General features: G+C 39.5%; 1 protein-coding gene across 1 annotated transcript in view; it reads right to left on the reverse strand.

Annotated features, from left to right (window-relative positions):
• The window catches only part of CSMD2 (CUB and Sushi multiple domains 2), a 974,125-nt gene that overhangs the window by 398,067 nt on the left and 548,220 nt on the right, over positions 1-27,838 (reverse strand). The window contains 3 exon segments of the mRNA XM_078157010.1: positions 13,792-13,916; positions 14,706-14,793; positions 21,883-21,960. Coding sequence (XP_078013136.1) covers positions 13,792-13,916; positions 14,706-14,793; positions 21,883-21,960 — 291 coding nt within the window.

A 27,838-nucleotide genomic window follows, 5' to 3' on the forward strand; every position in this document is an offset into this window, starting at 1 on the left:
GGGCTGGTAGTTCTGGAACTCTATTCTCATCAGGAATGGGTTAAAGAGGGAACAATACACATATATCTAGATGGGTATAAAAGTCTTCTAAATTCAGAAAGAAATAAAAGGCTAAGGGGATAGGGAGGGGGAGAGGGTAAGGGAGGGATTTTTAGAGGAAACCCTACTCACATCAGATCTGGGTTAAAGAGAGAACAACATATACATTTAGAAGGGAATAAAATTCTTCTACATTTATAAAGAAATAAGAGAATGAGGAAACAGGATGGAAAGTACAGAAGGGTGTCTAGATTAATGGGAATGATAAAGGAGAGAATAAGACATATTTGGAAGGCTATAAAAGTCCTCTAAATTCAGATAGAAACAAGAAAAGTAAAGGGAAAGGGTGAGGGGAGAGGATAAGGGAGGGATCTTTGGAGGGGGGTAGGTTAAGTAATGAGGGCAAGGCAGTGAGATGAACTCAAATAAAGGAGTCAGAAGGGATAGGAAATAAGAGATACACGCACAAACATAAAATAAAGATCAAGAGAATTTATTGGGGGAAAAAATGCAGGGGTAGTAATTGTTATCTCACACAAAATTAAAGCTAAAATATTTAGTCAAAAGAAAAAAATAGGGAAAATACATTATTTGTCAATCATATTAATCAATAGTGTTTTAGACTACTCAAAATAACTAGACAGTATAAGGTTGTAACATTGCTGTGGTGCAGGAAATGATGAATTGGTGGACTTAGAAAAATATGGAAAGACTTGGACTTATGGAGGAAGATGTTATCCACCCTCAGAGAAACAGAGGACAAATAAGTATAGTATGGTCTTACATAGAAGCATGTGAATGTATATGTCTATATATGCGTATGAAAATAGATATCTAAGTATATGTAAGTGTATGTATGTATGAGTATATGCATGTATGCACACATACACAGGTATACCAAAATGTATATGTCTGTATATGTTCATATATACATGTATGTATGTATGCATGCACAATATGTGTGTGTATATATATGTGCATGCATATATGTATGTATGTATGTATGTCCTCACCTAATTGTAGTCTTCTTAGGGGAAGGGAGAGAAGAAGGGCAAAAACACAAGTAAAAAGTGCACAGTGGAGAACAAAAGAAAAGTTACAAGAAAGCAAAGATTGATAATTCTCAACACAATATATAGCATTTATTATGTAGGCTTTCTGGAAATGGAAATTTATTGCTATATATTTTGAATCCTCTCTTACGTTCTGCTATGCAATGGCAATGCTTTTTTTTCTTATTTTTAGTATTTCAGTTTATAATGTTTCTTTTTCTTTTCTTATTGTGTATTTAACTTTTAGTATTTAAGTTTAAAAAATTTTTTTTAAAAATTACCTGTAAGCTATTTCTGCCAAATCAATGAAGCATGTTTTGGTTTCTTTTAAGGAAAATACTGAACAAAGGAATTAATGAGCCATAACATAGGACAAATAGGGCCAACTACATTTTTCATGCCCAAATCCATATTAAGTAGAATTATTAAAGAAAAGTTATATATTAAATAAAGGTTATGAAGGCTATTTTTCTTTCAAAAGAAAACTTACGGGACAACATGATGAAATAGTTGTACCACTGGTTATAACAGAAGATATGTGTAAGGTTCTGTAGAAAAAGAAAGTACTAGTCCATTCTTTATTAGAGATGCCATTCAATAAAATATTCCCATACAACAGCACTCATTACAGTGAATTATTTGGGTTGTGACATTTTTTTAAAGACAGAAACCACTGTCAACACAAACAAGAGACATTCCTGGCTCACCTATTCCCCTGTGCCAAATCTCTCACCAAAAAAGTTAGCTCAGCCATCAATACATGAAGGATCTCCTCAAGCTATCTTTTCATCCTTTTGTTGTTCACTGACTCTTCATGAATGACCCCATCTGGGGTTTTCTTGGCAAAGAAACCAGAGTGGTTTGCCATTTCCTTCTCCAGCTCATTTTACAGATGAGGAACTAAGGCAAACAGGGTTAAATGACTTGCCCAGGGTCACATGTCTAGTAAGTGTTTGAGGCTGGATTTGAACTCAGGAAGATGAGTCTTCCTAGATGCTTTTTCTTTTAATCCTACTATGCTTCAAAGTTTTTAATCATATTTCCTTAGAGCACTGTCCATGGCCTTCCAGATAAACATTCACCTTTTTCTAGCCTATCATTCCCAAGTCCAAAGGTCATACTATACAAAAATATTCTGGGTGTTACATTTCATACTATTCCATTCAACAGATAAGTTCCTACTATATAAAAGGCAGTGGGGATTGTTTTTTGTTTCAGACCCATAATTCAATTAGCATTGGAAGAAAGGAAACAAGCATTTATTAAGTACCACATATGTGCCATATGTGCCTATGTTAAACATTTTACAGATATTATCTAATCTGATCCTCACAAAACCCCTAGAAGCACTATTATTTCTTCACTTGAAGAAGCTGAAGCAGACAGAATCTAAGTGGTTTGCTGAGGTTCACATAGCTAGTGTCTGAGGCAACATTTGAACTCAGGTCTCCCTGACTCAAGGCCCAAGGGTTATCCATTGTGCCACCTAGCTACCTCTGCTGGGAACTCCTAGTATGAAATTCCCTCTACTAATAAAGACTAGCAAATTTTCTTCAACTTAAAGTTGAAGAAACAGAAAACAGAAAAGGCAGGGATTCACATGAGCCCTCCCAAATTCACCTCCAAACAACTTTAAATAATGCCTCATAACAAGAATCCACACAAGGAGAAGGTGAAACAATTTTCCAGCCCAAGACAATTTAGAAGGTCTGCAGGAAAGGTCTGTCACCCTGGAATGAAAGTGTGAAAGTGTAGTGTAGTCTAACGCAGGCTATGCCAGTGCAGGCTGCCCCAGCAAACCAACAGCAGGTCTTGGGGGGCAACTGAATCAGCCACATCAGCAGCAGCAGCTGCAGCTTCATTGGTCAGAAAATTACAGGAGCTCCTTGGCTGGCACTGAGTGCAGGACTCTGCTACACAGCCCATACACGGATCCAGGTCACAGTCACATGGCAAGGAAGAGCACTAGCACACAAAGCTTGCAACTGCCAGGGAGTAGGCACCCTGATCACAGTTCCAGGGGGGAAAAGAGTGCTTGTGGTCACTCACAGACCAGAGCACAGGCCAGGAGAGTAGTAAATACATCTCTACCTAGATGATACCAATTTGGAAGAACTGAAAACTTATAGATTGAAAGCAGCTGTACAAAAAACCTGAAGCCTGGGACACTGCCCCCCTCAACCCCAGGAGCAGAGGCCAACTTTAATATCAAGTTAAAAGTCAAGAAATAGGCTGGAAAAATAAGCAAACTACAATAAAAGAACCTGACTATAGAAAGTTGCCATGCTAACAGGGAAGATCAAAACATAAACTCAGAAAAAGACAACAAAGTTAAAAGCTATATCCAAACCTTACAGAAAAATATTAATTGATGATAGGCCACAGTGCCCCCTTCCCCTTCCAAATAAAAAAGAATTCTAGCTCAAAAAAGATTTTAAAAGTCAAATAAGAGAGGTAGGGGAAAAATTGGGGAAAGAAATGAGTGATACAAGAAAATCATGAAAAAAGAGCCTAGACATCATCTTTCAAGAAATCATCGGAAACCTGTCCTGATGTTGAGTGGATTGAGTGGACAAAATTAGAATTGAAAGAATCCACTGATCACCCCCTGAAAGAGATCCAAAACCTCCTAGGAATGTTGTAGCCAAATTCGAGAGCTACCAGGTCAAGGAGAAAATATTATGAGCAGTCAAAAAGAAACAATTCAAATATTATAAAGCCACAGTCAGGATAACAGAAGATTTAGCAACTTCTACAGGATCAGAGGGCTTATAATACGATATTCTGAAAGGCTAAGGAACTAGGATTACAACCGAGAATCACCCATCCAGCAAAACTAAGTATAATCCTCCAAGAGAAAAAATAGACATTCAAAGAAATAGAGAACTTTCAAGCATCCCTGATGAAAAGACCAGAGCTGAAGAGAAAATTATACATTTGAATGCAAGACTCAAGAGAAGCACAAAAAGGTAAAAAGGAAAGAGAAATCATAAGGGATTCAATAAGGTAAAACTGTTTATATTCCTATATGGGAGGATGATACTTATAACTCCTAAGCACTTTCTCATTATTAGGGCAGTTAGGAGTCTACATAGACAGACAACATGTGTGTGAGTTGAACATGCTGAGATGATATCTAAAAAATAAAGTTAAAGAATGAAAAAGAAGAATGCAGTGGGAGAAAGGCAAAGGGAGAGGTAGAATGGGGTAAATTATCTCACCTAAAAGAGAAGTTATGAAAGAACTTTTACAGTAGAAGAGAAGATGGGGGAGGGGGAATGGAGAAGTGACTGAACCTTACTCTCATTGGACCTGGCGGAAAAAATGGAAAAATGTACACACTTAGTTGGGTATGGAAATCTATCTTCTACAGGAAAGCAAAAGGGGAAGGGGATAAGATAAGGGTGGTGGTACTGATAGAAGGCACAGCAGATTGGGGGAGGTGGTGGCCAGGAGTAAAACACTTTTGAGAATGTACAAGGTGAAAGGAAAGAGAGGAAGAGAGCGAGAGAGAGCGAGAGAGAGAGAGAGAGAGAGAGAGAGAGAGAGAGAGAGAGAGAGACAGAGAGAGACAGAGAGAGACAGAGAGAGACAGAGAAGGACAAATGGGAGGAATAGGATGGAGGGAAATATACATTAATCATAACTAAAAAAATTTATAACAAGTTTCTCTGATAAAGATCTCACTTCTCAATATAAAGAGAACTGAGTCAAATTTATAAAAATAAGAGTTATTTGGGGCAGCTAGGTGGAACAGTGGATAGAGCACCAGCCCTGAAGTCAGGAGGACCTGAGTCCTCCTCAGACCAAACACTTGACACTTACTAGCTGTGTGACTCTGGGCAAGTCACTTAACCCCAATTGCCTAAAAAAAAAATAAAAAGAGTTATTCCCCAATTGATAAATAGTCAAAGGATATGAACAGGCAGTTTTCAAATGAAGTTATCAAAGCTATGTATAGCCATATGAAAAAAAATAGTCTAAATCACTATTGATTAGAGAAATGCAAATTAAAATGACTCTGAGGTACCACCCTCATACCTATAAGATTGGCTAATGTGACAGAAAAGGAAAATGACAAATGTGGGGGGGATCTGGGAAAATTGAGACACTAATGCACTGTGGGTGGATTTGTGAATTGACACAACCATTACAGAGAGCAATTTGGAACTATGCCCAAAAAGCTATAAAACCATGCATACCCTCTGACCCACCATGAAATCTGTATCCCTAAGTTAAAGGACAAAAACACTTTTATCAGCTCTTTTTGTGATGGCAAAGAATTGGAAATTGAGCAGATGCCCATCTACTGGGGAATAGAGCCAAACAAGTTATGGTATATGATTGTGATGGAATTCTACTGTACCATAAGAAATGACAAGCAGGCTACTCTCAAAAAAAAAAAAAGCCAACCTGGAAATACTTACATGAACTGAAGCAAAGTGAAATGAGCAGAATAAGGAGACCATTGTGCACAGTAACAGTAATATTGTATGAAGACCACTTCTGAATGACTCAGTTATTCTCAGCAATACGATTTAAGACAATTCTAAAGGACTTAATGGTGAACAATACTATCCATCTCAGAGAAAAAAACTGATAGAACATGAATGCTGATTGAAGCATACATTTTAAATTTTATTTTTCTTGGGGTTTTTGTTGGGTTTTTTTTTTTATCTGCTTTCTTTCAACAACTTGATCAATATGGAACTAAGTTTTGCATGAAACTGCTGACCTTCTGAAGGGGGAAGGGGAGGGAGGGAGAGAATTTAGAACTCAAAATTTCAATAAACAAATGTTAAAAATTGTTTTACACATAATTATGGAAAAAATAAAATATTTAATAAAAATTAGGAAGAGAGAGAGAGGGAAACATGCATTTATTAAGCAGCTAATATATGTCAGGCATCATACTAAGCACTTTACAAACATTATCTTATTTGATCCTCATAACACACTTGAAGCGTAGGTACTATTATTATCCCCCATTTCAAAGTTGAGGAAACTGAAGTAGATAGAGTTTAAGTGATTTATTGAGGAGTCACACAGCTAGCAAATATAGGATTTGAACTCAAGTCTTCCTGAGTTCCAAGGGTAGCATTCTATTCACTGTGTTATTTAGCTGCCAATAGTCCAGGTGAAAGGTGATAAAGAGCTAAAATAATCATCTGTGTGAAGAAAGAATGGGAAAATTATTCACTTTGTCATCTAGCTGCCAATAGTCCAAGTGAAAGGTGATAAAGAGCTAAAATAAAGAAGTATCTGTGTGAAGAAAGAATGGGAATCAATAATAATAACTAGCATTTACACATTCATCTTACACTTTACACTCCACCAGTATTATACGTAAAGTGACACTGTACTCCTTGCTATTACTCCCCCAAGACACTACATCTTCATCCTCCAGTCATGCCTAGAACATTCTTTCCTCAACTCTACCTGGTTTCCTTCAAGACGCAGCTAAAATCCCAAGTGCTACAGGAAGCCTTTCCTGATCCCTTTAATTCCAGTGCCTTCCCTCTGTTGGTTATTTCCAATTTATTTTATTTGTATATATGTATGTGTGTATATGTGTATATTATATATATGTATATATAATATACACACATATTTTATATCTACATATACAATCTGGCTGCCAGATACCTTTTCTAGACTATTACAGAGGTGTGGGGAGTGTTTAGGAGGACCAGCACCTACGGTGTGAGGGCTTATCATCCACCTCTGGTGTTCACCTGATTCTTCCAACTCTTACCTGTAGCTCCAAGAAGCTGTAACATGCACAGCAGCTACACTCTGGTAAAACTGTTTCAGCAGATGAGCTAAACCAGATTGAGGGTAATTGACAGGCCTCAAAACTGTTAGTGAGTTAGGGAGATGTCTACCCCAAGCATGTGAAGATATTCCCTGGTGAAATGGGCAGATGAGAACAATTTATTCCAACAGCCATGAAGCGACCAAAGCAGATACCGTGGAACACTTAGAGCCTGGTCAGACATGAAGACACTAAGGTCATCCACTTCACCTTGGGCTGGGCTAAATTTAAATGACTCAAGAGGAGAGTGTGAGGCTGATGTCTCTGTGCAAACTCTGCCTCACTTAAACTCAAGGCAAACACAAGGCAAGACATCACCCATGATTTCATTGGTCCTCTTCGAAATTAAAGAACAAACAAGAACTATTCATTGCAACTGACCTACTAGCTGATCAACGTGCACAACATATCATTTCCCACTGCCATGTATAAAATGCATTTTGTCACTTAATGTCCAAGAAATTCCAAGTTTCCTTTAGAGATCAACTCATTAGTCACTCCTACCATATCTCCTCATCTACTCAGTTGTTTGTGCACTCTCCTTCCAAAGTTATGTTGTACATACCTTACAGAGTCAGCCACTGGGACAGAGTCAGTTTGAGTGACCCCTACGTTTTAACCTTGCTTTGGATACAGCTCTCAGCCAGACTGAAGGACAGGGCTCAATCCCTTTAGGACCAATCCCATCTCCAACAGACTACTCCCATCACCTGAAGGCTAATCCCATCTCTTTAGTCCTAATCCTATCTCCCACAAATGCTTGTAATGAGGAGGCCCTAATGAGACACTAATCCCACCTCCTTACTAAAAGGTCTACCAATCAGAATTTTCTTTACCTTATATGTAAATTATTTTGTCGTTATTGGCCAATGGTATAAGGTCATTATATTAACTTGAAAAAATAAGTCTAAATCATTCTTTAAGAAGCACCATCTTGGCAGCTAGGTTGCTCAGTGGATAGAGCACCAGCCCTGGAGTCAGAAGGACCTGAGTTCAAATCCAACCTCAGACACATAACACTCACTAGCTGTGTGACTCTGGGCAAGTCACTTAACCCCATTTGCCTCACTAAAAAAAAAAAAAAGGCACCCTCTTGATCTAGTACCAGTTCTGAAGAATACCTAGATAAAGTTTATCCAGGAAAAAAGCCGTTTCCAGAAGATCCATATGAGAAAGGGCTTTACAAAAGATGATTTTGGAGTTGTTTTCTAAGATACCATCTTTAGCCAACAATGTTCTTCTTACAGCAGTATGAAATAAAGAAGACAGTACTGCCAAGAAAGCAGAATTCCATAAGGCATTCAGAAAATTGGAGGAGAGTCTTACCTGACAGAAGACAACTTTCCTTGGTGAAAACTCTATATCTATGATTTATTACCTCATCTGGCCCTATCTGAATAGCTGGAATCATACAAGACAGCTGACTGCATGGATCACACCTCTGCTCTCAAACGGTTTGTCCCAGCCATGAAGAACATGCTGCAGCTTTCCTCAATGATATGAAGATAAATAAAAGCTTCTTTGATCTCTACTTTCAGAATACTCTTGATGCCTTTCTTTGACTGTGGGTTGTAAGATGGCCTATCAGAACACCAACTACAGAATCTACTGTTTCACCACTGGCTATTTCCAACATATCCTCACAACAAAATAATTGCGTTTGAGCTTGTCTAAGGGCTAATAATCCTTATTTTTCAAGAAGCTCTCAATAAAAATTTTTAAATGTCCTAAAAAAAATAAACAAAAGCATAAAAGCAGCTGTTTGTTGTTGTTCAGTTGATTCAGTAATGTCTGGTCTTCATAATCCCATTTGTGGTTTTCTTGGCAAAGATACTGAAATGGTTTGCCATTTCCCTTTTCTCCAATTCACTTCACAGATGAAGAAACTGAGACAAACAAGGTTGAGTGATTATCCCAGGGTCACACAGATTGTAAGTGTCTGAGGCGGGATTTTGAACTCAGGTCTTTCTGACTCCAGCACAAGAGTTTTATCCACTGTGACACCCAGGTGTCTTGATATAAAAGCAGCTGGGGAGTTGGAATTCATAAGCCCATCCCAATATAACCACCTGATGCCTTGAGGTGCTAATAAACTCCTTTTGTCATACTTCCTGAGCTCGCTTTTAACTGACTGGGGTGAGGCCTAGACCAGCATCTCCTTTTAATAATACTCCAAGTGCAGTACTCTATTCTAGAGGCATCAAAGTAGCACAGAAGACAGAGTGCTGAACCAGCAATCAGGAAGATCTGAGTTCAAATTTGACATCTTATACTTATTAGCTATACGATTCTATCTTCTCCAGGAGACTGACCCTCAATCATCCCCATTCTCCTTGTTACCTTCAATTCCATATCTACTAGTTTCTTCTATGCTGCCTTTCATTCTCACCTATGCCTTTGACTTTGAATACCATTAGGCTTCTCTCATGTGGCAAAGCACCTAGTGCTGACACCCTTCCAGCAGAGATTTATAAGGCATTTCTATGATGCCCATAGAAAAGCTGACTGAAATTTTTTGGGTTATATGGCAAGAGGAGGCTATCTTCCAGGAGTTAAGGATGCCTCCACTGTCCATCTCTATAAAGGAAAAGGACATAAGTTGTCCTGTGATAATCACAAGGGGTTCTCTCTCTTAGTCATTGCTGGCAAGATTCTTGCCAGAGTCCTCCTTAACAGGCTAATCCCTTTACCTGGCAGATGGTCCTCTACTCAAGAGGCAATGTGACTTCAGAAAGGGCCAAGGAATGGTCAACATGGTATTTGCTACCCAACAACTCCTAGAGAGATGCCAGAAGCAGAACAGAGGCACACAATGCTTGTTGATCTAACCATGGCCTGTGATACTGTCAGTTGTGAGGGTTTGGGGAAGATCATGGCAAAATTTGGTTGCCTGGAGAAATTCATCAGTATTGTATGCCAGTTTCATGACAGCATGCTTGTACTGGTTTCAGATAATGAATGATGCTCTCATACTTTCCTAGTCAGCACTGGAGTGAAGCAGGTCTGTGTATTTGCTTCTATGCTTTTTAGTATGATGTTTTCAGTGATGTTGTCAGATGTCTTCAATAAGGATGAAGATTATTTAACTTGAACAGGCAACAAGCCAAAACTAAGGTGGAGGGAGAATTGGTACATGACTTTTTGTCTGCAGATGACTGTATATTCAATGCAGCTTGTCAGGCTGAGATGCAACACAATAGAAATTGTTTCTCTGCCACCTAATTCTGGCCTGATATTTAACAGCAAGAAAACAGAGGTTCTCCACCAGCCAGCACTTGCACCATCCATACATGGCATCATCCGTTACAGCAAATGGAGACATTTTGAATTCTGTGGAGAAGTTCATTTACCTTGGCAGTATACTTTCCAGGGATGTGCACATAGATGATGAGGTTAATGCACGCATTGCTAGAGCTAGCTCAGAGTTTGGGAAGCTCCAAAAGAAAGTGTGAGAGAGAAGAGGTATTGGGCTGCCTACCAAACTGAAAGTCTGACCTCATTGTTGTATGTCTGTGACACCTTGACAGTCTACCAGCACCATGCCAGGTAACTGAATTGCTTCCATTTGAATTGTCTTAGGAAGATTCTGAAGATCACATGGCAAGATAAGGTACCAGACAATTGAAGTCCTTTCTTGAACTGAACATCCAAGCATTCAAAGTCTACTGCAGAGAAGACAACACTGATGGGCTGGCCACATTGTTCAAATGCCAAACATACACTTGCCTAAAAGACTATTTTATGGAGAACTCACACAAGGCAAATGCTCATGCAGAGGTCAAAAAGAAGTGATACAAGGACCCTCTCAAGGTCTCTCTGAAGAACTCTGGAATCAACTGTGAGTGAGACACAGGAGACACTGGTCAGGACTACCCAACATGGTGTGCCTACATTAAAGAAGGCACTGTGCTCTATGAGCAAAGCAAAATTGTAGTAGCTCAAAAGATACGTGAGATATGCAAATTCAGGTACATCTCCATCCCAAATGTTCATATGGATTACTTGTGCCCAACCTGTGGTAGAGCCTTCAAGCTTGCATTGGTCTGATCAGCCAGTCAGACACAATGTAACTTGACTCTGACATAGAGATGTCATTTTGGTCCTCTTTGAGCACAAAAGGACAACCACCACGCCTTTCCCAATATTAAAAAAAAAAAAACAACTCATCTCTCCTCCCCTTCTCAGTTCAAACGTTTGAGAAGGCTGTTTATATTTGTCATCACTTTTCCTCTCACTGGATTCTAAACTTTCAGCCATCTGTGTTCTTACCTCATTATTCATCTGAAACTGCTCTCTCCAAACTGCTCTCTCACTGATGATCTCTTAATTGCCAAATCTAATGCCTTTTCTCAGTCCTCATCTTCTTGACCTCTCTGTAGCTTTTGAAGTTATCATCCTCCTCTGCTGTATACTCTCTCCTCTCTATGTTGTCATTACATTATTCTCTCTTGTTTCTTCTCCTACCAGCGTGACTGCTCTTTCCTAATCTCCTTGCCTAGATCTCCATCCAAGTTATGCTCATTAATTTTGAGTTCTCCTCAAGGTTCCTGACCCTTTTCTTTTATTTGTCTATTATATCCTCTTTCTCTCCATATACATATATATGTATATCTATATGTATGTGTATATATATATATGTGTGTGTGTGTGTGTGTGTGTGTGTGTGTGCGTGTGTGTGTATACCTCCATGGATAAATGTATCTATACATATATGTTTATTTATATTTTATATTTATATGTGATAGGCAGCAAGGTGGCACAGTGGATAGAGTGTTCAGTCTGAAATCAGGAAGACTCTTCTTTGTGAGTTCAAATCTGGCCTCAGACATTTACTAGCTATGTGACCCTGGGCAGTTACTTAACCCCGTTTGTCTCAGTTACTCATCTGTAAAATGATCTGGAGAAGGAAATGGGAAAAAATTCCAGTATCTTCCCATGAAAACCACAAACAGGGTCATGAAGGTTGAACATGACTGAAAATTACTGAAACAAAAATTTTATGTGTATATATGTATGTGTGTGTATGTGTGTGTGTATATATGTGTGTGTGTGTGTATACATATATATATATATATATATATATATATATATATATATATATATATATATATATGTATGTATGTATGTATGTTGGAGGAAAAGAGAATAGTAAAGTCTATTGTACATCCAGTTCAAGATGTCTAAAAGACAGTTGATAATATAAGACTAGATCTTAGGAAAGAAGTTAGCTAATACTGGTTCTACAGATCTTAGTATCATTGGCAGAGAGATATTAGTTAAACCCATGGGAGCTGATATGTGTGGAAAAAATATCTATAGGTACATATGTATAGATATATGTATTTATACACAACCAATGGAGGGATGATGGGCTGGGAAAAAACTGAAGAAAGTACGGTTTTGAGGTCCAAATGAAGCAAACAGGGTTTGTGGTCATAAGACAGAGGAAAAGATCAGGTTGGACATGATGGCATCAAAGGTTGTTTCCAGCTTTAAATCTATGATTATATGAGCCTAGAAAATACAACACCCTATTATGTTTACTATTTTTCAATTTTGTAATGTTATAAAAAATATTATTCCTCAGCAGAACAAAATGAAGACTTAAAGGCTCTCTTCAAACAAGGTGTACTCTTATGCACATGTTAAAATTATACAAGCTTGTAAATTAGATGTATCTGCAGAGAAATTGCTTTCCATGATCCATGATGAGTACTGACATTTTAACTAATCTCAAACAAAGCATAAAACAGAGAATACATGTTTAATTAAGGTGTCTGTCAATACCATAGAGAATGTCCATCCCAGAGTTAAAAAAATAAAGATTCCTACACCTAGCAAGTTTTTTTCAAAAATTCTAATTCACCTGTAATATCATACAAAATACATTGTGTTCCAAAACATTATAAAGCCTTCTCAGTAAGACATATAGTAATTTGAAAAGGATCATGTCAACTATCCACACAAAAAACACGCAAAGGATAAAAATTTTAAATGACCAGATAATATGAAGTTAGATAGTCAGTCCATTAAGTCTACATATAGATCTATAGGTATAAATACAGCTTTCCGAACAAGTGCTACATGTAAATAGGCTTAAAAATGTTTAAATAGGCTTAGATATTTATTTAAAATGAATCAGACATTATCACTTTTGGCAAACTGTGCATTGTTTTCAATGATCCCAAGTTGCTTAGTTCGGCAAAAGTTCATCTCCTTAACAATAATTTTTCTCAATAATGTTGCAAGTCAACCCTCAGTAAACTACCTTTAGCTGACCGTGAATAGATAAAAATTTAAGCTCCTTGAGGGCAAGCAGGGACTAGGTTTCTGTTTTTTGGGGGAAGGTCTTTCTGTCCCTAGTTACAAATATAGTACCTTGCATCTCTTAGGTACTTATTACATACTGCCGAATTGAATTGAGGAAGAAAATTATAAGGCCACTGGTCTTGAGAAAGTGCCTGTGGTCCTTCCCTCCAGGTTCTCTCACTAAATACTCCAGAAAGGCATCAAATGCTGAAAGGCAGGCCCTATCATTTCTGCTTTCATGTGAAAGAAGGATAAGGAAATTCTCAGAGGAAGAACTGAAAACAATAAACAGTGATCCTCATACTAGGGGGTAGCTCTCATGCTCCATATTCCTGGATCCTAAAAAACCTGCCTATCTGATCTCAGACAGGGTTTGGCCTCTCTCCACTGATCAGATGGAGAAACTGAAGCCCACTGCTCAATGTCACACTGGGAATAAGGAGCTTAATTAGAGCAAGAGCCCAGATTTTGTGACCTACCTTCCTGTGTCTACCTCTTCCTGTGAGACCTGGCCCCCCTTCACCTTATCACCACCCTCTATGACTTTTCCCTCACCTATGGATCTACCCTCCTTACCTCTGCAGACAGGCCGGTGATCACTCCAGGCAGCAAACATGTCACTCACTTTCATGCAGGTGATCCTTTTTGATCCTTGTAGGTCATAGCCCTCATTGCAGGTAAATTGGATGCTTGAACCTAACCTGAAAGATAGTAAGGTGACATGACATTTGTTCTGCAGGCCAACTATCCTGCCCATTCCCCACAGTCCTAGTTTTCCCTAGCTACTTTCTTAATTCACAACAAACAGCATGAACAATTAAAGACTTTTTCCTCTACAGTCTTTGAGGCTTCTGTTTCATTTAGACTTCTATAGACCATTCCTGTATATGGATTTCATGGGAATAGTTTGGTTGGGGTAAGTTAAAAGGTACCTTGGTGAACAAAACAGCAATTGCCAGAAAAATAAGATTAAGTATTGAGTACTGTTACTAGAATTGGGTAATTCAGCCACATGCATTTTAAATGAAGGTTGAGGACTCAAGGAGACTCACTAGACAGCTGCAAACTTTGGGGGGGAAAAAGAGCAGGCCAAGGCTTTTTAGATTCACAGTGGCCTAGAGTCCCTTCCTAGGTCTCCAAGTCAACTACAAACTGGCCAAGAAGAACTACTTGAAACCCACATTTAATATAGTATTCTACTTTCTAAACATGCTCAATATAGTGAACTAAGAACTGAGGAACAGGAGCAAATAGATCATGGGGGACCTCAGTATCTCCCCAAAGTGGAAGGCCATAAACATCTTGAACACAATGACATTTTTCCTGCCTAAAGATAGGAAATGCTAGCTATTATAAAATACAGGAACACTGAATCCAATACCAAATTTCATAAGCACTTCTTGCATCTGCCCTAGCCACCTCTAACCCCTGGTTCCCAACATTTCCCACACACCCTACATGCAAAAAGAAGGAATCCAAATGTGACTTACCTAAAATCTGAGCCTAGTCTTTTGCCCCTTTCTGGAATACCAGGGTCTGGACACATATTATGTCCTTGTGACACACCAACCTGAGTTACTACAAGGCAAAAAACAGTACATACAGAGATAGAAAATCATAGGCAAACACTAGTCAGGCAATTGTCTCAGTGTGGATAGATGCAGAAACAGAAAAGACCTGCTGTTTTGGAGGCGGAGGCATTGTTAGAGGGTGGGGTTGGGGAAAGTAGCACTTGCAGATTTTGTGATGAGGAAGAGATATGAGATTTACCTTTAACAAAAAAATCTCTTTTAAAAAATTATAAAAAAAACCCAACAAATAAATCTCTTTTGACTCTAATGAAGTTGAGGCTAAAATGCAGTAATTTCATTAGGACAAAGGCAGGTGATACATACTATAGAACAACTACCCAATTTCCTTATTCCATGACAGGGATCAATGATAAAGGGTTCTACCTTAAACTAAGGGACAGATGAAAATCATCCCTTACAAAGCCTTTGGGTAGCAGCCTATCCCCAGATTGAGGGTCCAAATCTGTATAAGACATGGCCCTCAGCCTCAGCCCCCAAACAGACACATAAATGAAACCAAAAAAAGTGTAAATATGCATGATTACGAATAGTAAAGAAGGTAAGAGATAGTAGCCTGAGGTCCTAAAGAAGGCTAATTAGTTTGAATATGGAAATTTCCCCCTCACAAGTTCCCTATCCCATGTATTACTCACTCCCATAGCTAACTAAATAAAAAAAGTAATCAGCACCTCTTACATCTTTAAATGGCATAGGTACAAATGTAAACATGGATGGCTCTAATAGGGATGAAGGGAGATTTAACATGATAACTTCAATTTCATATTCCACCAAAATCTCATGCACAGTAATTCTGCTCAAATTGACAACTTTCCCAAACATCTACAAAAATGTACTGTGATTCCATTTTCTTCAATAGCCTAGACAAAGCTGAGATAAAATAGATATTTGGCCCTGATGCTAGGGCTGAAGGGAGAAAGGTAGAGGGCAAAAACTCATACTCTCAGACATATACTTATATACTTATTTCATGGTAACAACTACCTCCATTGCACTGATAGATGGATTCTATGGCCTAGCCCTTTTAAAAATATGCATAATCATACCTGCTATTACCAAAAGCCTTTTTGTAAAAGGAGGGGCAAGGAATACAGCTAAGCATTTAAAAGAGAAAAGGATAAAGTTTGGAATCCACTGGCTAGTAGCACCTGGGCAAGTTACACCAAGCCATTCTGGACAGTAAATTCTTCTGAACTGGATCATTTCAATATACAGTTCAGTTTCATCTCCTGGTAGCCTGTCCTCTTTTCTGTGGTAAGTGAAGTGTCCATATAGATCAGAATTTTTCCCAGCTGGTACTATACAAAGCAGCACTGCCCTAGATCCATGGCAACTTTTAAAAATGGCGGATTAGAGGCCACAGTCTGTACTCAAAGGATCTCAGTAAACCCAAAGCCCTACTAGGAGATATTTTTCTCAAAGTGTATAGAGGTCAGAGAAGAAGAGATACGTATTTCGAGGTGACTTATACAGACAAATGTGAGTCAATTCAAAGACCTCACTCTGCTCCCATGGAATTGAGCAGGGGACTTGGGCCTCCATGAATATTTATGCAAACAGGCCAAGGCCACTCTAGAGCTAGCTTCTTAATATGCCATGGGCCATTACTATCTCAGGAAGGGGCAGGGTGGAGAGAGACAAAAATGTGTGGAGCAGGATGATATGGTGACAACTAGACAGCTGTCCAGATAGGCCCTAAACATTTAAAGTTTCCTATGATAAATAATACAAAGACGAACAAGGTGTTTCTCTCCCAAGAGATCTATGGAAAAGCTGCTAAAAGGCAAATGCCTCTCTTCTGAAGCTACGTGAGGAACATATAAGCAGTATTATAAGCCCAAGCCTCATGCAGAGCTGAAGCAGGGTCTCTTTTAGCATCATGCCACTATCTCCAAACACAGGCTGGAGAGTAATGACAAGCAATGCAAAGACAGCCTAGTAGTATGCAGTGAAAGGCTAGACAGCTAGCAAAAGCATAATGAGATTGGAGATTGAGGGCAACAGTCTTGAGTACAATCTTATGTTGGCAAGACTGAAGTCTTAGGGTAAGTAATGTGAAGCTAGAATGCTATATGGGCAATCTGAGGCTGTAGTACAAGTGAAGACCAAAGGAGTTAAAAAGCCAGTGTAGACCACCAGACTGGAATGCTAATGCATATCATGAAAGGCCAGGGTGCAATTTGAGACAAATTCTAGTTTAAGACCATGTGAGGCTGAAGTACTAGTACAGACAATATTTTAATCTCCAGGTCAGTTAGGGATGCATGTTTAGAAAGAAAGGATCTGAATGATCATAAAAACTTGGAAAAACTGGACCAAATGAATGTTAAATCCACTAACAAAAGTTATTTTTTGGTGACAAGGACCTAGATTTACTGGTTATTACCTAGCACGCTGTTCTGTAAAAAATACAAAAGGCCTGTATCTGTTATTTTTCCCATAAATTAAGGCCACTGATCCAATTTGAAAAACTATGCTTCTGCTTCTATGGAGAGAGCTCCATAGAAAACACAGTTTCCCCTCCCCATGACAAGTTGGATGAAACAACCCTTCACAGCAGTCTCCAGAAGTATCTCTTTGTAATACACTAACTCAGTTCTCAATCCCACCCCAGTCTCCTACAGTCCTATAGGTTCAGAGAAAAATAAAGTGTTCCCAACAAGGGCATTAAGGTTACCAAGTCATTTACAGTCACAGTAGAGGGGAAGAAAAGAGCAAGGAAGAGAGAGATGACCCATTGTGAGAACTATGTGAACTATAGGCATTTTCCAGTATTAGCTATCTTTATATATAAATAATTGAATCTACTACACATGAGATAAATATATACACCTTCTAGTGATGTGCAAAAACTGTCATTTTCCCACTATATCCTAGAAAAAAAATTTCTCCCTCTCATTTTGCCCCTTTTTTTCTGTCTTAGTCCTTCAACCTCCTCTCAATCCACGGAGGAACAGAAGATAAGGAAATGCTGCCTACAATCCCAACATTCAATGACATTTTTAGACCTGAGTGCCCTCCATCATAGCTACAAACCTCAGTTCTTAAGGCCAAAACAGATTAAATTCTAAAAGGATGGCTTCAAACTAGCTCCAATGGTAGAGCAACTTCTTTTCTGGCTCTCCCCTAGCCCTGATATTCACCAAGACAAGGAAGAAGAGAGCTTAGAACAGATTCAGGTCACAGCAACAGACATGCAAGGATGGAATAGAGGGGAAAAGTAGAGTACCATGGTATAATTTAACCTGAACTACTGCTTTTGATAAAATGGCAGGCAGCTGTCTTCCCCTTTAATTACTAAGCCAAAAATATAATTCAGCCACAACAGGAATCAGAAACCCTTTCTATGATGCTGTATGCTACTGTCCAGCTCTTCTCTTGCAGAAATACTCAATAAGCTCTTGCATTCCAAAATGAATTCATCCCAGTTACCAGGGAAACCATGAAACTTAAATCTTAATGAACTGTTTACACTCTAAATTACAGATGGAGTTTCCTTTCCCTTTTCTGTCAATTACAACTTCCCTATGCTATTCAGAATCCCCCAATTGTGACTTCATTGCTTGCTTGGTAATTTACTGACTATCGAAATATGAGAGGAAAAGGCTGAGCTTCATCCTATCCTCCCCAAAACAAAAATAAAGGCACTTTACTACAGTTCCCCAGAGGCAATGCACTATTACGCTGAGCAGTGTGTTTTGCCACTGTTAAATTTTAACTATAAGGAATTACTCTTCCAAATTAAAAGAAAGGAGGAAAATTTGACTAGCAGAACTCACAGCCTGCCAAAATGAAGGAACCCGAAGTCCAGTTTTCCTCATTATAAGACATGTTTTTTGCAAACCACAGAATCTGTGAGGCAGATATGTTGCCTAAGGAAGATGAGGAAGGACAGGGGACTGTCAAAACAGGTCACTCTGCTCCTGAGGAAAGTGTTCTAGATGGGCTACAAATAAACAATTTGTTTTGCAGTAAAAGGGTTTCAAGGGCTAGGGTAGGGGAATGGTCTCTCTAGAACATAATCAAGAAAATAATGTGCTGAAGAGGAGGCTTATTCCTTTCCAGGAAAGTTCAAGATTTTTTTAAAATCACCCCTCAGATTAGAAGAGGGCTTTTCACTCTTCCAAAGTACTTTATATTAATTATTGCACTGAACCAAGAGAACCCAATGAGGTACAAAGGGCTAGGCCAATATCTCTTTACACATAGAGGAACTAAAGCCTAGAGAGATGAAGATATTTTTCCAAGGTCATACAAACAAAATTAAACTAGGCAAAGAATTCAGGCTTTACGAATTCCAACCTACAACCCTTCTCTTGGCTGCTTCCAAACTTGGGTCTATGAGTTCTTTTATTGGCAAGAATCACATCTCATCTAAATGTTTATTTCTCTCAGAATCTGACAGCCCTCTGAACATAGTAGGTGCTAAATAATTTTTAATTTAATTAAGTGATGCTATAGAGTATCAGTAAAGCCCCTAGGAAAGCACAGATTTCTTTGTTTAACTTTGCTTGAAGCTTGGAACAATGCAGCTTTAAATGTAGTAAGAAAGGTAATTATCAAGTCTCAAGGCAGGAAAGGAGTGAGCAGATGGACACATTTCTGGCTCTAGTTCTTGGTCCAAGAGCACCTAGTTTTCTGAATACTTAGGCACACAGACTGTGCTTTGAAGAGTATCAGATTCTCCCTGTGTTCTCCAGCTCCTCATGTGAGTACACGAGAGTGAAAGAAAGGGAAAAGGTAAGGAAGGGACTGTTGAGGAAAGAGCAACAGGAAAGGGAAAAGCAGAATTAGAAGAGAAAAAAGACAGATGAAGAAATGGAAAGAAAGTAGTGGGGGTGGGAAAGGAAGAAGGAAACAGAGAAGAGAAGAGCAAGAGGGAAGAGAGAAGAGGAAGGAATTAGGTGAGAGAGAAGAGGGGCAAAAGGAAATAAAGGGTAAAGTGTTAAAGAGGAAAAGGAAAAAAGAAGAAAGTATAAGGAAGGAAAAGGAAGAAAAAGAAACAGCCAAGAGAAAGAAAAGAGAAGCCGAAGGGAGGAGAGGGATGGAGACAAGGGGGAAAGGGAAAAGTAAAGAGCAGAAGAAGAAAGGGAAGAGAGAGGAGAAGATCAGGAAGGGAGAGGAGAAGGAAGAATTAGTGAGGGGAAAGGAAGGGGAAAGAGAAGTGGGACAGAGAAGAGAGAGTCGGGGGAAAAGTGAAGGAGAGAAAAATAAAAGAGAAGAAAGATAAATTTACTGTTGTCTACAGAGAATCAAGAAGTAAATAAGACAAAAGTTCCCAAATATAATATCAGCTCAGCTCTTCAAACAAAAGTTGTTTTCTCCCCTGAGATGTGGAAATTAGCATCACACACCTTCCCAGAATACATGCTGAAATGTCTGTGTCCAACTATCTCCCTTTGCTCTTCCTCTGAAGAACCTCATTTGTTCAGATATCCCACTTTGTTTTGTTTTTTTAAGATGATTCTCCAGGCCACTCTTCAGTGCTGGGAATCCTGTTCTTTCTCACCTACATAAAGCTAGCACCAACCAATGGTAATGTCGAAGTTCTCACACCACAGTGAGCACAAAGAATAGAATCTAACTGAGGCATAGATACAGCATTACCCAATATATCCCTTCTTCCCTTCAAGCACTCCAGATGCTCTCTGTCATGCCTTTTCTAAACACAAGGATTGCAGATGAGGAACACAGAGGAGAACTCGAGAACCAGTTCTAAAATCCTCTCCAGACCTCTCTCTTGACCAAGAACAGGACTGGAAAGTGACACATTGGATAGTTGGCGCAAAGCCTACAGAGAGGCCTTCTCCCCTAGGCAGAGAACGGGTTTCATGGCCCAATATGCTAAATGGAAGGTGAAAGGTGTGAAGTTTATAGTTCAGAGGAGGATATAATGCTGCCCCCTCACAGCCAGTGGGCATTAAATGAGATAAACCAATCATCCCTGTCCTATCCTACTCTGGGGAGCTATGGGAAAGATGGCGGTGGTGAAGAAAAGAGCTGCCAAGTTTGGGATGGCATAACGTAGGCATGCAGGGGTCACAAAGTTTTGAGGGAACTGTATCTACCATGCTGAGGATTCCAATTGCTAGAGAGGATTACTAGGAGAAGGTGAGAAGGTATCAAGAAAATCTGGTTGATTTTAAAATATGTGCTTAAAAAAAAAGAAAGGAAAGGAAAAGGAAAGGGAAGGGAAAGGAAAGGAAAGGAAAGGAAAGGAAAGGAAAGGAAAGGAAAGGAAAGGAAAGGAAAGGAAAGGAAAGGAAAGGAAAGGAAAGGAAAGGAAAGGAAAGGAAAGGAAAGGAAAGGAAAGGAAAGGAAAGGAAAGGAAAGGAAAGGGGAGGGAGGGAAGGGAGGGAGGGGAGGGAGGGGAGGGGAGGGGGGGAGGGGAGGGGAGGGAGGGAGGGGGAGGGAGGGAGGGGAGGGGAGGGGAGGAGGGGAGGGGAGGGGAGGGGGAGGAGGGGGAGGGAGGGGGGAGGGGAGGGAGGGAGGGAGGGAAGGGAAGGAGGGGAAGGGAAGGAGGAGGGGAGGGAGGGAAGAAGGAGGGGAAGGGAAGGAGGGGAAGGGAAGAGGAAGGAAGGGAAGGGAAGGGAAGGGAAGGGAAGGGAAGGGAAGGGAAAAGAAATGAGGAAAGGAAAGAAAAAGAAAGGAGAGAAAAGGAAAAAAAACAACATTAACAATTCCCGGTCTGAAACTTAGAATGGAGAAAAGTGCAGAGGTAGAGAAAAAGGAGAAGAAAGAGAAAATGTAAAAGAGAAAGGAAGATAAGAGAGGGAAACCAAGAGTAAGTGGGAGAAAGGAAGAAAGGAAAAGTGAGGGATTAGTCAAGGAAAGGGCAAACTATACCAAGATATAAATACCCAGGCCCCTCTTCCCTCACTCCCTCCTTGTGCCATCTCCAACAGTTAGTATGTGAACAGAGCACAGAATAAAAGGTGATGCAATAATGCAGAAAAATTTTAAAAGGGTATCTTAGCATTCCACCAAAAACCAAAAGGGAGTACCATGGCTCCAGGAAGACCAATATCTAGAATCAAAAACACTAGCAGCTCTTAAATCAAGAGGCTAGACAACTTACAGACAGATGTCTTCTGGTTATTATCTTTGCTTGGCATCAGCTTCACTCCCCGAGATTTCAACTCGATTTGCTTCTTAACTAGAGACAGTGAAAGAAAGAAAGAACAGTTTAACTTAGTGCCAGCCTGGGAGTGCTTGAGAATTTAAAACAGTGCTGAGACACTTAGAGAATTAACTCAATAACAAGAATTTCACATTAACCTACATATTTGGCTGTGGGCTGTCTTATAATCTCCTCAACTAGCAGTTGAGGAAGGGCAAGGTCTATGAATGAGTATAAGTATTTAGCATAGTGTCCTGGTAAGACTGTTAGACTTGAAATCAAAACAGACCTGGATCCAAATCTATCTCAACAGTTAGCAGTTGTATGACCATTGGCAAATCACTGAACCTTTCTGAACCTCAATTTCTCAGTAAGAACACCAGCCCTGGAGTCAGGAGGACTTGAGTTCAAATCTGGTCTCAAAACTGATACTTGACAGTTACTAGCTGTGTGACCCTGGGCAAGTCACTTAACCCCAATTGCCTTGCCAAAAAAAAAAATAAAAAAAATAAAATAAAATAAAATGAGAATAACAGCAATTATAGTACTTCCAGGAGGGCTGGACTGAAGCTCAAATGAACTTTATATACATATGTGTATATATATATACACACACACATATATACACACACACATATATACACACACATATATACATATGTATACACACACATACATACACATATATGTATATGTATATGTATATGTATACGTATATGTATACGTATATGTATACGTATATGTATATGTATATGTATATGTATATGTATATGTATATGTATATGTATATGTATATGTATATGTATATGTATATGTATATGTATATGTATATGTATATATATATGATAGGCTTTGCAAATCTTAAAGCACTTTATAAATGTCAGCTATTTATATAAATTTTATTTAGCTTGCCATGAACATTGCCCAGGGATAGCTGACTTAAAGCCTAGGTGAAGCAGCAAACTATTTAGTGATGCTCTGGAGGCAAAGTGAATAATCAACTCCTTCACCTGACTTCCCCAATTACAGTGTCAAATCTCTGATTATGATTGTTTCCAGGCTTCCATTTTGAAATGCAAATGCCCCTCCCCCTCACACTAATTCAGAAAGGAACCATTTCTCAGGTTCTTCAATCTAAGCTTCATGTAAACAGGAGGGAGTTAAGGCAAGTAAACTTTGAGGGACTGGGATGAAATAAAAAATTGGCAAGCTTGGCCTCCTGGCTACTTCCGAGAGGAGCTGTGATCATGCAGTGATCCATTATAATCACAGGGCATTAAAAAAATGGAAAGGCATAGAACAAAAGTACAAGAAAGAGCAATCCTAAGGACTTCTGCCTGGCAGGAGACAGCAATTACACACTATAAGAGCAGCTAGAATATTACAGCAACAACAACAAACATTTATTGAGTACTCACAATGTGCCAGGTACTCTGCTAAGCACCAAGGACACAAAATCAAATGAAAGGCACAAGACAGTCCCTGCTCTAAAGGAGCTTACAGTCTAACAGAGGAGATAACATGCAAATAATCGCATACAAACAAGCTATATACAAGATAAACTGGAGGTAATAACAGGAAGAAAGGCGCTAGCATTAAGGGGAATCAGGAAAGGCTTGGTGCAAAAGGTGGGATTTTAGCAAGGACTTGAAGGAAGTCAGGGAAGCCAGCAGGCTGAGACGGTAAGGAGAGAATTGAAGGCATAGGGAACGGCCAGTGAAAATTCACTAACTCAGGAAACAGACTGTTTTGTTCAAGGAAGGAACAGCAAGGAGGCTAGCCAGTGTCACTTCTATGTTGGGAGCTGGAAAAAAAAAAGACAGTTAAGTATAAAGAGAGTATAAAGGTAAGAGGGGGCTGGGTAGTAGAGAACTTTAAAAATCCAGAGGATTTGATATTTGATCGTGGAGGTAACAGGGATCATTAGACTTTATTGAATAAAACCATGATATGGTCAGACCTGAGCTTTAGGAAGATTACTTTGACAGCTAAGTGGAGAATGAACTGGAGTAGGGAGAAACTTGAGGCAGAGAGACCAACCAAAAGGCTTCTGCAGTAATCTAAGTGTCAGGTGATTATGGCTTGTACCAAGGTGGTGGCAGTGTCAGAGGAGGTAAGAGAGTACATACAAGAGATGCTGTGAGGGCAGCTAGGTGGCAGTAGATAGAGCGCCAGCCCTGGAGTCAGGAAGACCTGAGTTCAAATCTGGCCTCAGACACATAACACTCACTAGCTGTGTGACTCTGGGCAAGTCACTTAATCCCAACTGCCTCACCAAAAAAAAAAAAAAAGATACTCTGAAGGTAGAATTCATAGGACTTGGCAAGGTATTAGATATGGCAGGTGAGAGAAAATGAAGAGTCAAAGACGACCCCTAAGTCGTAAGCCTGAATGAATGATAGGATGATGGTATCCTCTACAGTAATATGGAAGTTTGGCAGATAGAGAGTTTGAGGGAAAAGATAGTGAATTCAGTTCTGGTCATGTTGAATTTAAGATATCTATCTGATGCCCAGTTTGAGCTGTCCAATAGGCAGTTGGAGGTATTAGCCTCGAAGTAAGGAGATAGGTGAGGCTGGTTAAGCATATTTTTAGAATAACTAGCCATACCAGGCATACATGGAGGCAAGAATAAGGAGCAGGTTGCGTCAAAGCACAGTGGTAGCTGGGAATCCTCAGTCGTAACCTCTGTTTCTGAATTTCTGTTGCTCTCTAGGAGCTCTACCAGCTCAACTGAAAGCATGCCCTTTATCTGTTTTCCCTTAGCAGAATGGGTATTGGTAGTTGAAGTAATAACATCGGTCCAGGACTTTTGCAGTGGTGGATTAGGACAGTTTTAGCAACAATGACAAAGAGGGCTGCTGCCAGTTAGGCTCAATTGCACTAGAAGCACTCCACATTTTCCTGCCTTAGGGCAAGCAGGAACCACAACAGAAAAACTGGGCTTTTACCAGGTATAGCTACGCTCACATCTGCTCTACAACTGAAGCAACAATCGGAAAAAAGAAAATAATAAGATGTCTATTTGGGGGGAAAATATAGAATAATGTCTGGATAATGTTGTGCCTGAATCATAAAACTCCCCATAGGTTTATTTCTCAGCAAGCTCTGTTCATCTTAACTGAATATATGATGAAATCTAGTTATATCGACACATAGCCACTTCTCCTTGATATGCATTCAAATCCTCTTGAAAAACGTGTGTTACTTTTCATGTGTATCCAGCAGCAAAATTCCCAGTGAACACTGATATAGACACATTATAAAACACAGGGCATTAGTGAAGAACAATTCAAGCAATTCAAGCAGAGTTGAGCTACTATGGACAGAAAACATGCTTCCTGATTAAGGAAAGGTGAAGCTCAATGCCAACAAGCTTTTGACAGGGTCACCTCAGCCCACAGAGGAGAACTGCAAGGTACCCAACCCCAGGTACACTAACCTTAGCCAAGTATCCACCACAAGCAAGAGAAACTTTTCACATCAAGGCAGAAGAAGGAAAGCACATATTAAGACCTTTTCCAGAACAGTGAATCAAAACCACAATCTTCCCCAAAACATACTTTGTTTTTTCTAAGGACATGATGTGCAATCATCTGCTCACAGCTACTCAGATGAAAGGCAGGGTACTGAAGTGCTCCCAGAAGCAATGGAATTAGAGGTTTTGTTGCCTAAAATGAAACAGGCAGAGGTGACGACGGAGGGCATCCAAACATATGAGACTGCCTAGGTGAAGGCACAGAGGAGGGAAATGAAATGTTACATATAAAGAATCTCTAGCACTCCTAAGTCTCAGTTTTCTCATCTGTAAAATTATATCTGTTCTTCCTATATATGAGGGCAAAATTAGATAAGGCATGTAAAGCACTTTTTAAGCCAAATATTGCTATTATTAAGTATGGAAAAGGTACAAGACAGCAGGAGGTTTTGTGGGGATACACTCACTGAGTTGGTATTCTCCTTCAACATGAATACAGCTAAACAAAAATGAAAATTCAGGGAGGCAGAGAGGCCTGTGTGGGCCCAAACATTAATGGGTTGATTGTCCAGGAATCCCCCGTTTCCCCAGTTTTTCAGCACTGGGGAAGTACCAAGTACCTACCAGGGACCCCTTATGTGTCCACATGTCTTCCCAGGGCACGTGTCTAGGTGTCTTCTCAGAACGTGAGCCCATATGTTTATCTAGGGTCCTGTATTATTTTTTCTATCTTCCCAGAAAGGTGTACATCTGGGCCACAAAGTTACACACACTGAGAAAAGGCAGCTTCAAGTTTCTACAAGGAACATAGCAGAAAATTATACCATATCTGAGGAAAACTTTATAATTATCTCACATATAGGAGATAAAGATTTCCAGCAACCAGAAGTTTTATTCCCTTTGCAGTGGCCCTCTCTGAGCCTGAGTCCATTCCCCACCCCCTGACTCTGTTTGTACTGATGGAAGAAAGTATCACAGACTTTTAAGGAGATGTCTGAATAATGTTTTACTTTTTCCCAATTACATGGAAAAATAATATTTCATATTCATTTTTTTTTAAATTTTGAGTTCTACCTTCTCTCCCTTCCCTCTCTCCTCCCTGAAACAGCAAGCAACTTGATATAGGAAAGGAGATGTTTGGTACCACTCGTTCTTACTATAACATCTTGGAAAAATACCCCTTTCTAGGGGGCAGCTAGATGGCACAGTGGATAGAGCACCAGCCCTGGATTCAGGAGGACCTGAGTTCAAATCCAGCCTCAGACCCATAACACTTACTAGCTGTGTGACCCTAGGCAAATCAGTTAACCCCCACTGCCCAACCAAAAAAAAAAAAGTTCCATATTTCTTTAGGGCAGCTAGGTGGCACAGTGGATAGAGCACTGGCCCTGAAGTCAGGAGGACCTGAGTTCAAATCCAGCCTCAGACCAAACACTTGACACTTACTAGCTGTGTGACCCTGGGAAAGTCACTTAACCCCAATTGCCTAAAAAAAAACACAAAAAAAACACCCTTTCTAAAAATCAAATTGAGTTTGGCTGACAAACCGGTATGAACTGATAATCAATTAGGGGAAAATATACTAGGGGGTTCACTGGGATCAGTTCTGAGCACCACAGTTTAAAAATGGCATTGATGAGCTGGAAAGTATCAAGAGGAGTATTGACCAAGACGGTAAAGAGACTTGAGTCCATATCACATGAAAATCAGTTGAAGGAATTGAGAAATTTAGCAGGAGGAGAAGACTCATAGACAATAAAGAGCATGATGGTTGTGTTTGAGCATTTGAAAGGCTGTTTTGTGGAAGAGGGATTAAAATTGTTTGTTCTGCATGGCCTCAGAGGACAGGACCAGGAACAACTGATGGAAGTTGCAGAGGCAAATTCATACTTGATGTTAAAAACAAAAACAAATTAGAGCTCTCCAAAAGGCATTCAGTCTGTCAGTCAACAAGCATTTATTAAGCACCTACTCTGTGCCAAGCACTGTACTAAGCAGCGGGGAATATGAAGAGAGGCAAAAACAGTTCCTGCCCTCAAGGAGCTCACATTGGTGCTCATAAAGAGGAGAGACAATGTGCAATTATACATAGATAGATATAGATAGATAGATATAGATAGATATATAGATATATATGTGTGTGTGTGTGTGTGTGTATACATATGTATATGTGTGTGTATGGGTATATATACGCCACATATATACATATATAGATATAAAAAACATACAGGATAGATTGGAAATAGTCTCAGAACAAAGGTATAGCATTAAGAGGGACTGTGACAGGTTTCTAGCACAAGGTAAGATTTTAACTAAGACTTGGAGGAAACTAGGGAGTCAAGAGGTGGAGATGAGGAAGAACATTACAGACGTGGAAGATAGCCAGGTAAAGTGCACGGAGTATGGCAATGAAGGACCTTATTTGAGGAATAGCTA

The sequence above is a fragment of the Phascolarctos cinereus genome, unplaced genomic scaffold (assembly GCF_003287225.1).
Source record: "Phascolarctos cinereus isolate Bilbo 61053 unplaced genomic scaffold, phaCin_HiC Scaffold_726;HRSCAF=1367, whole genome shotgun sequence".
Lineage (NCBI taxonomy): Eukaryota > Metazoa > Chordata > Mammalia > Diprotodontia > Phascolarctidae > Phascolarctos > Phascolarctos cinereus.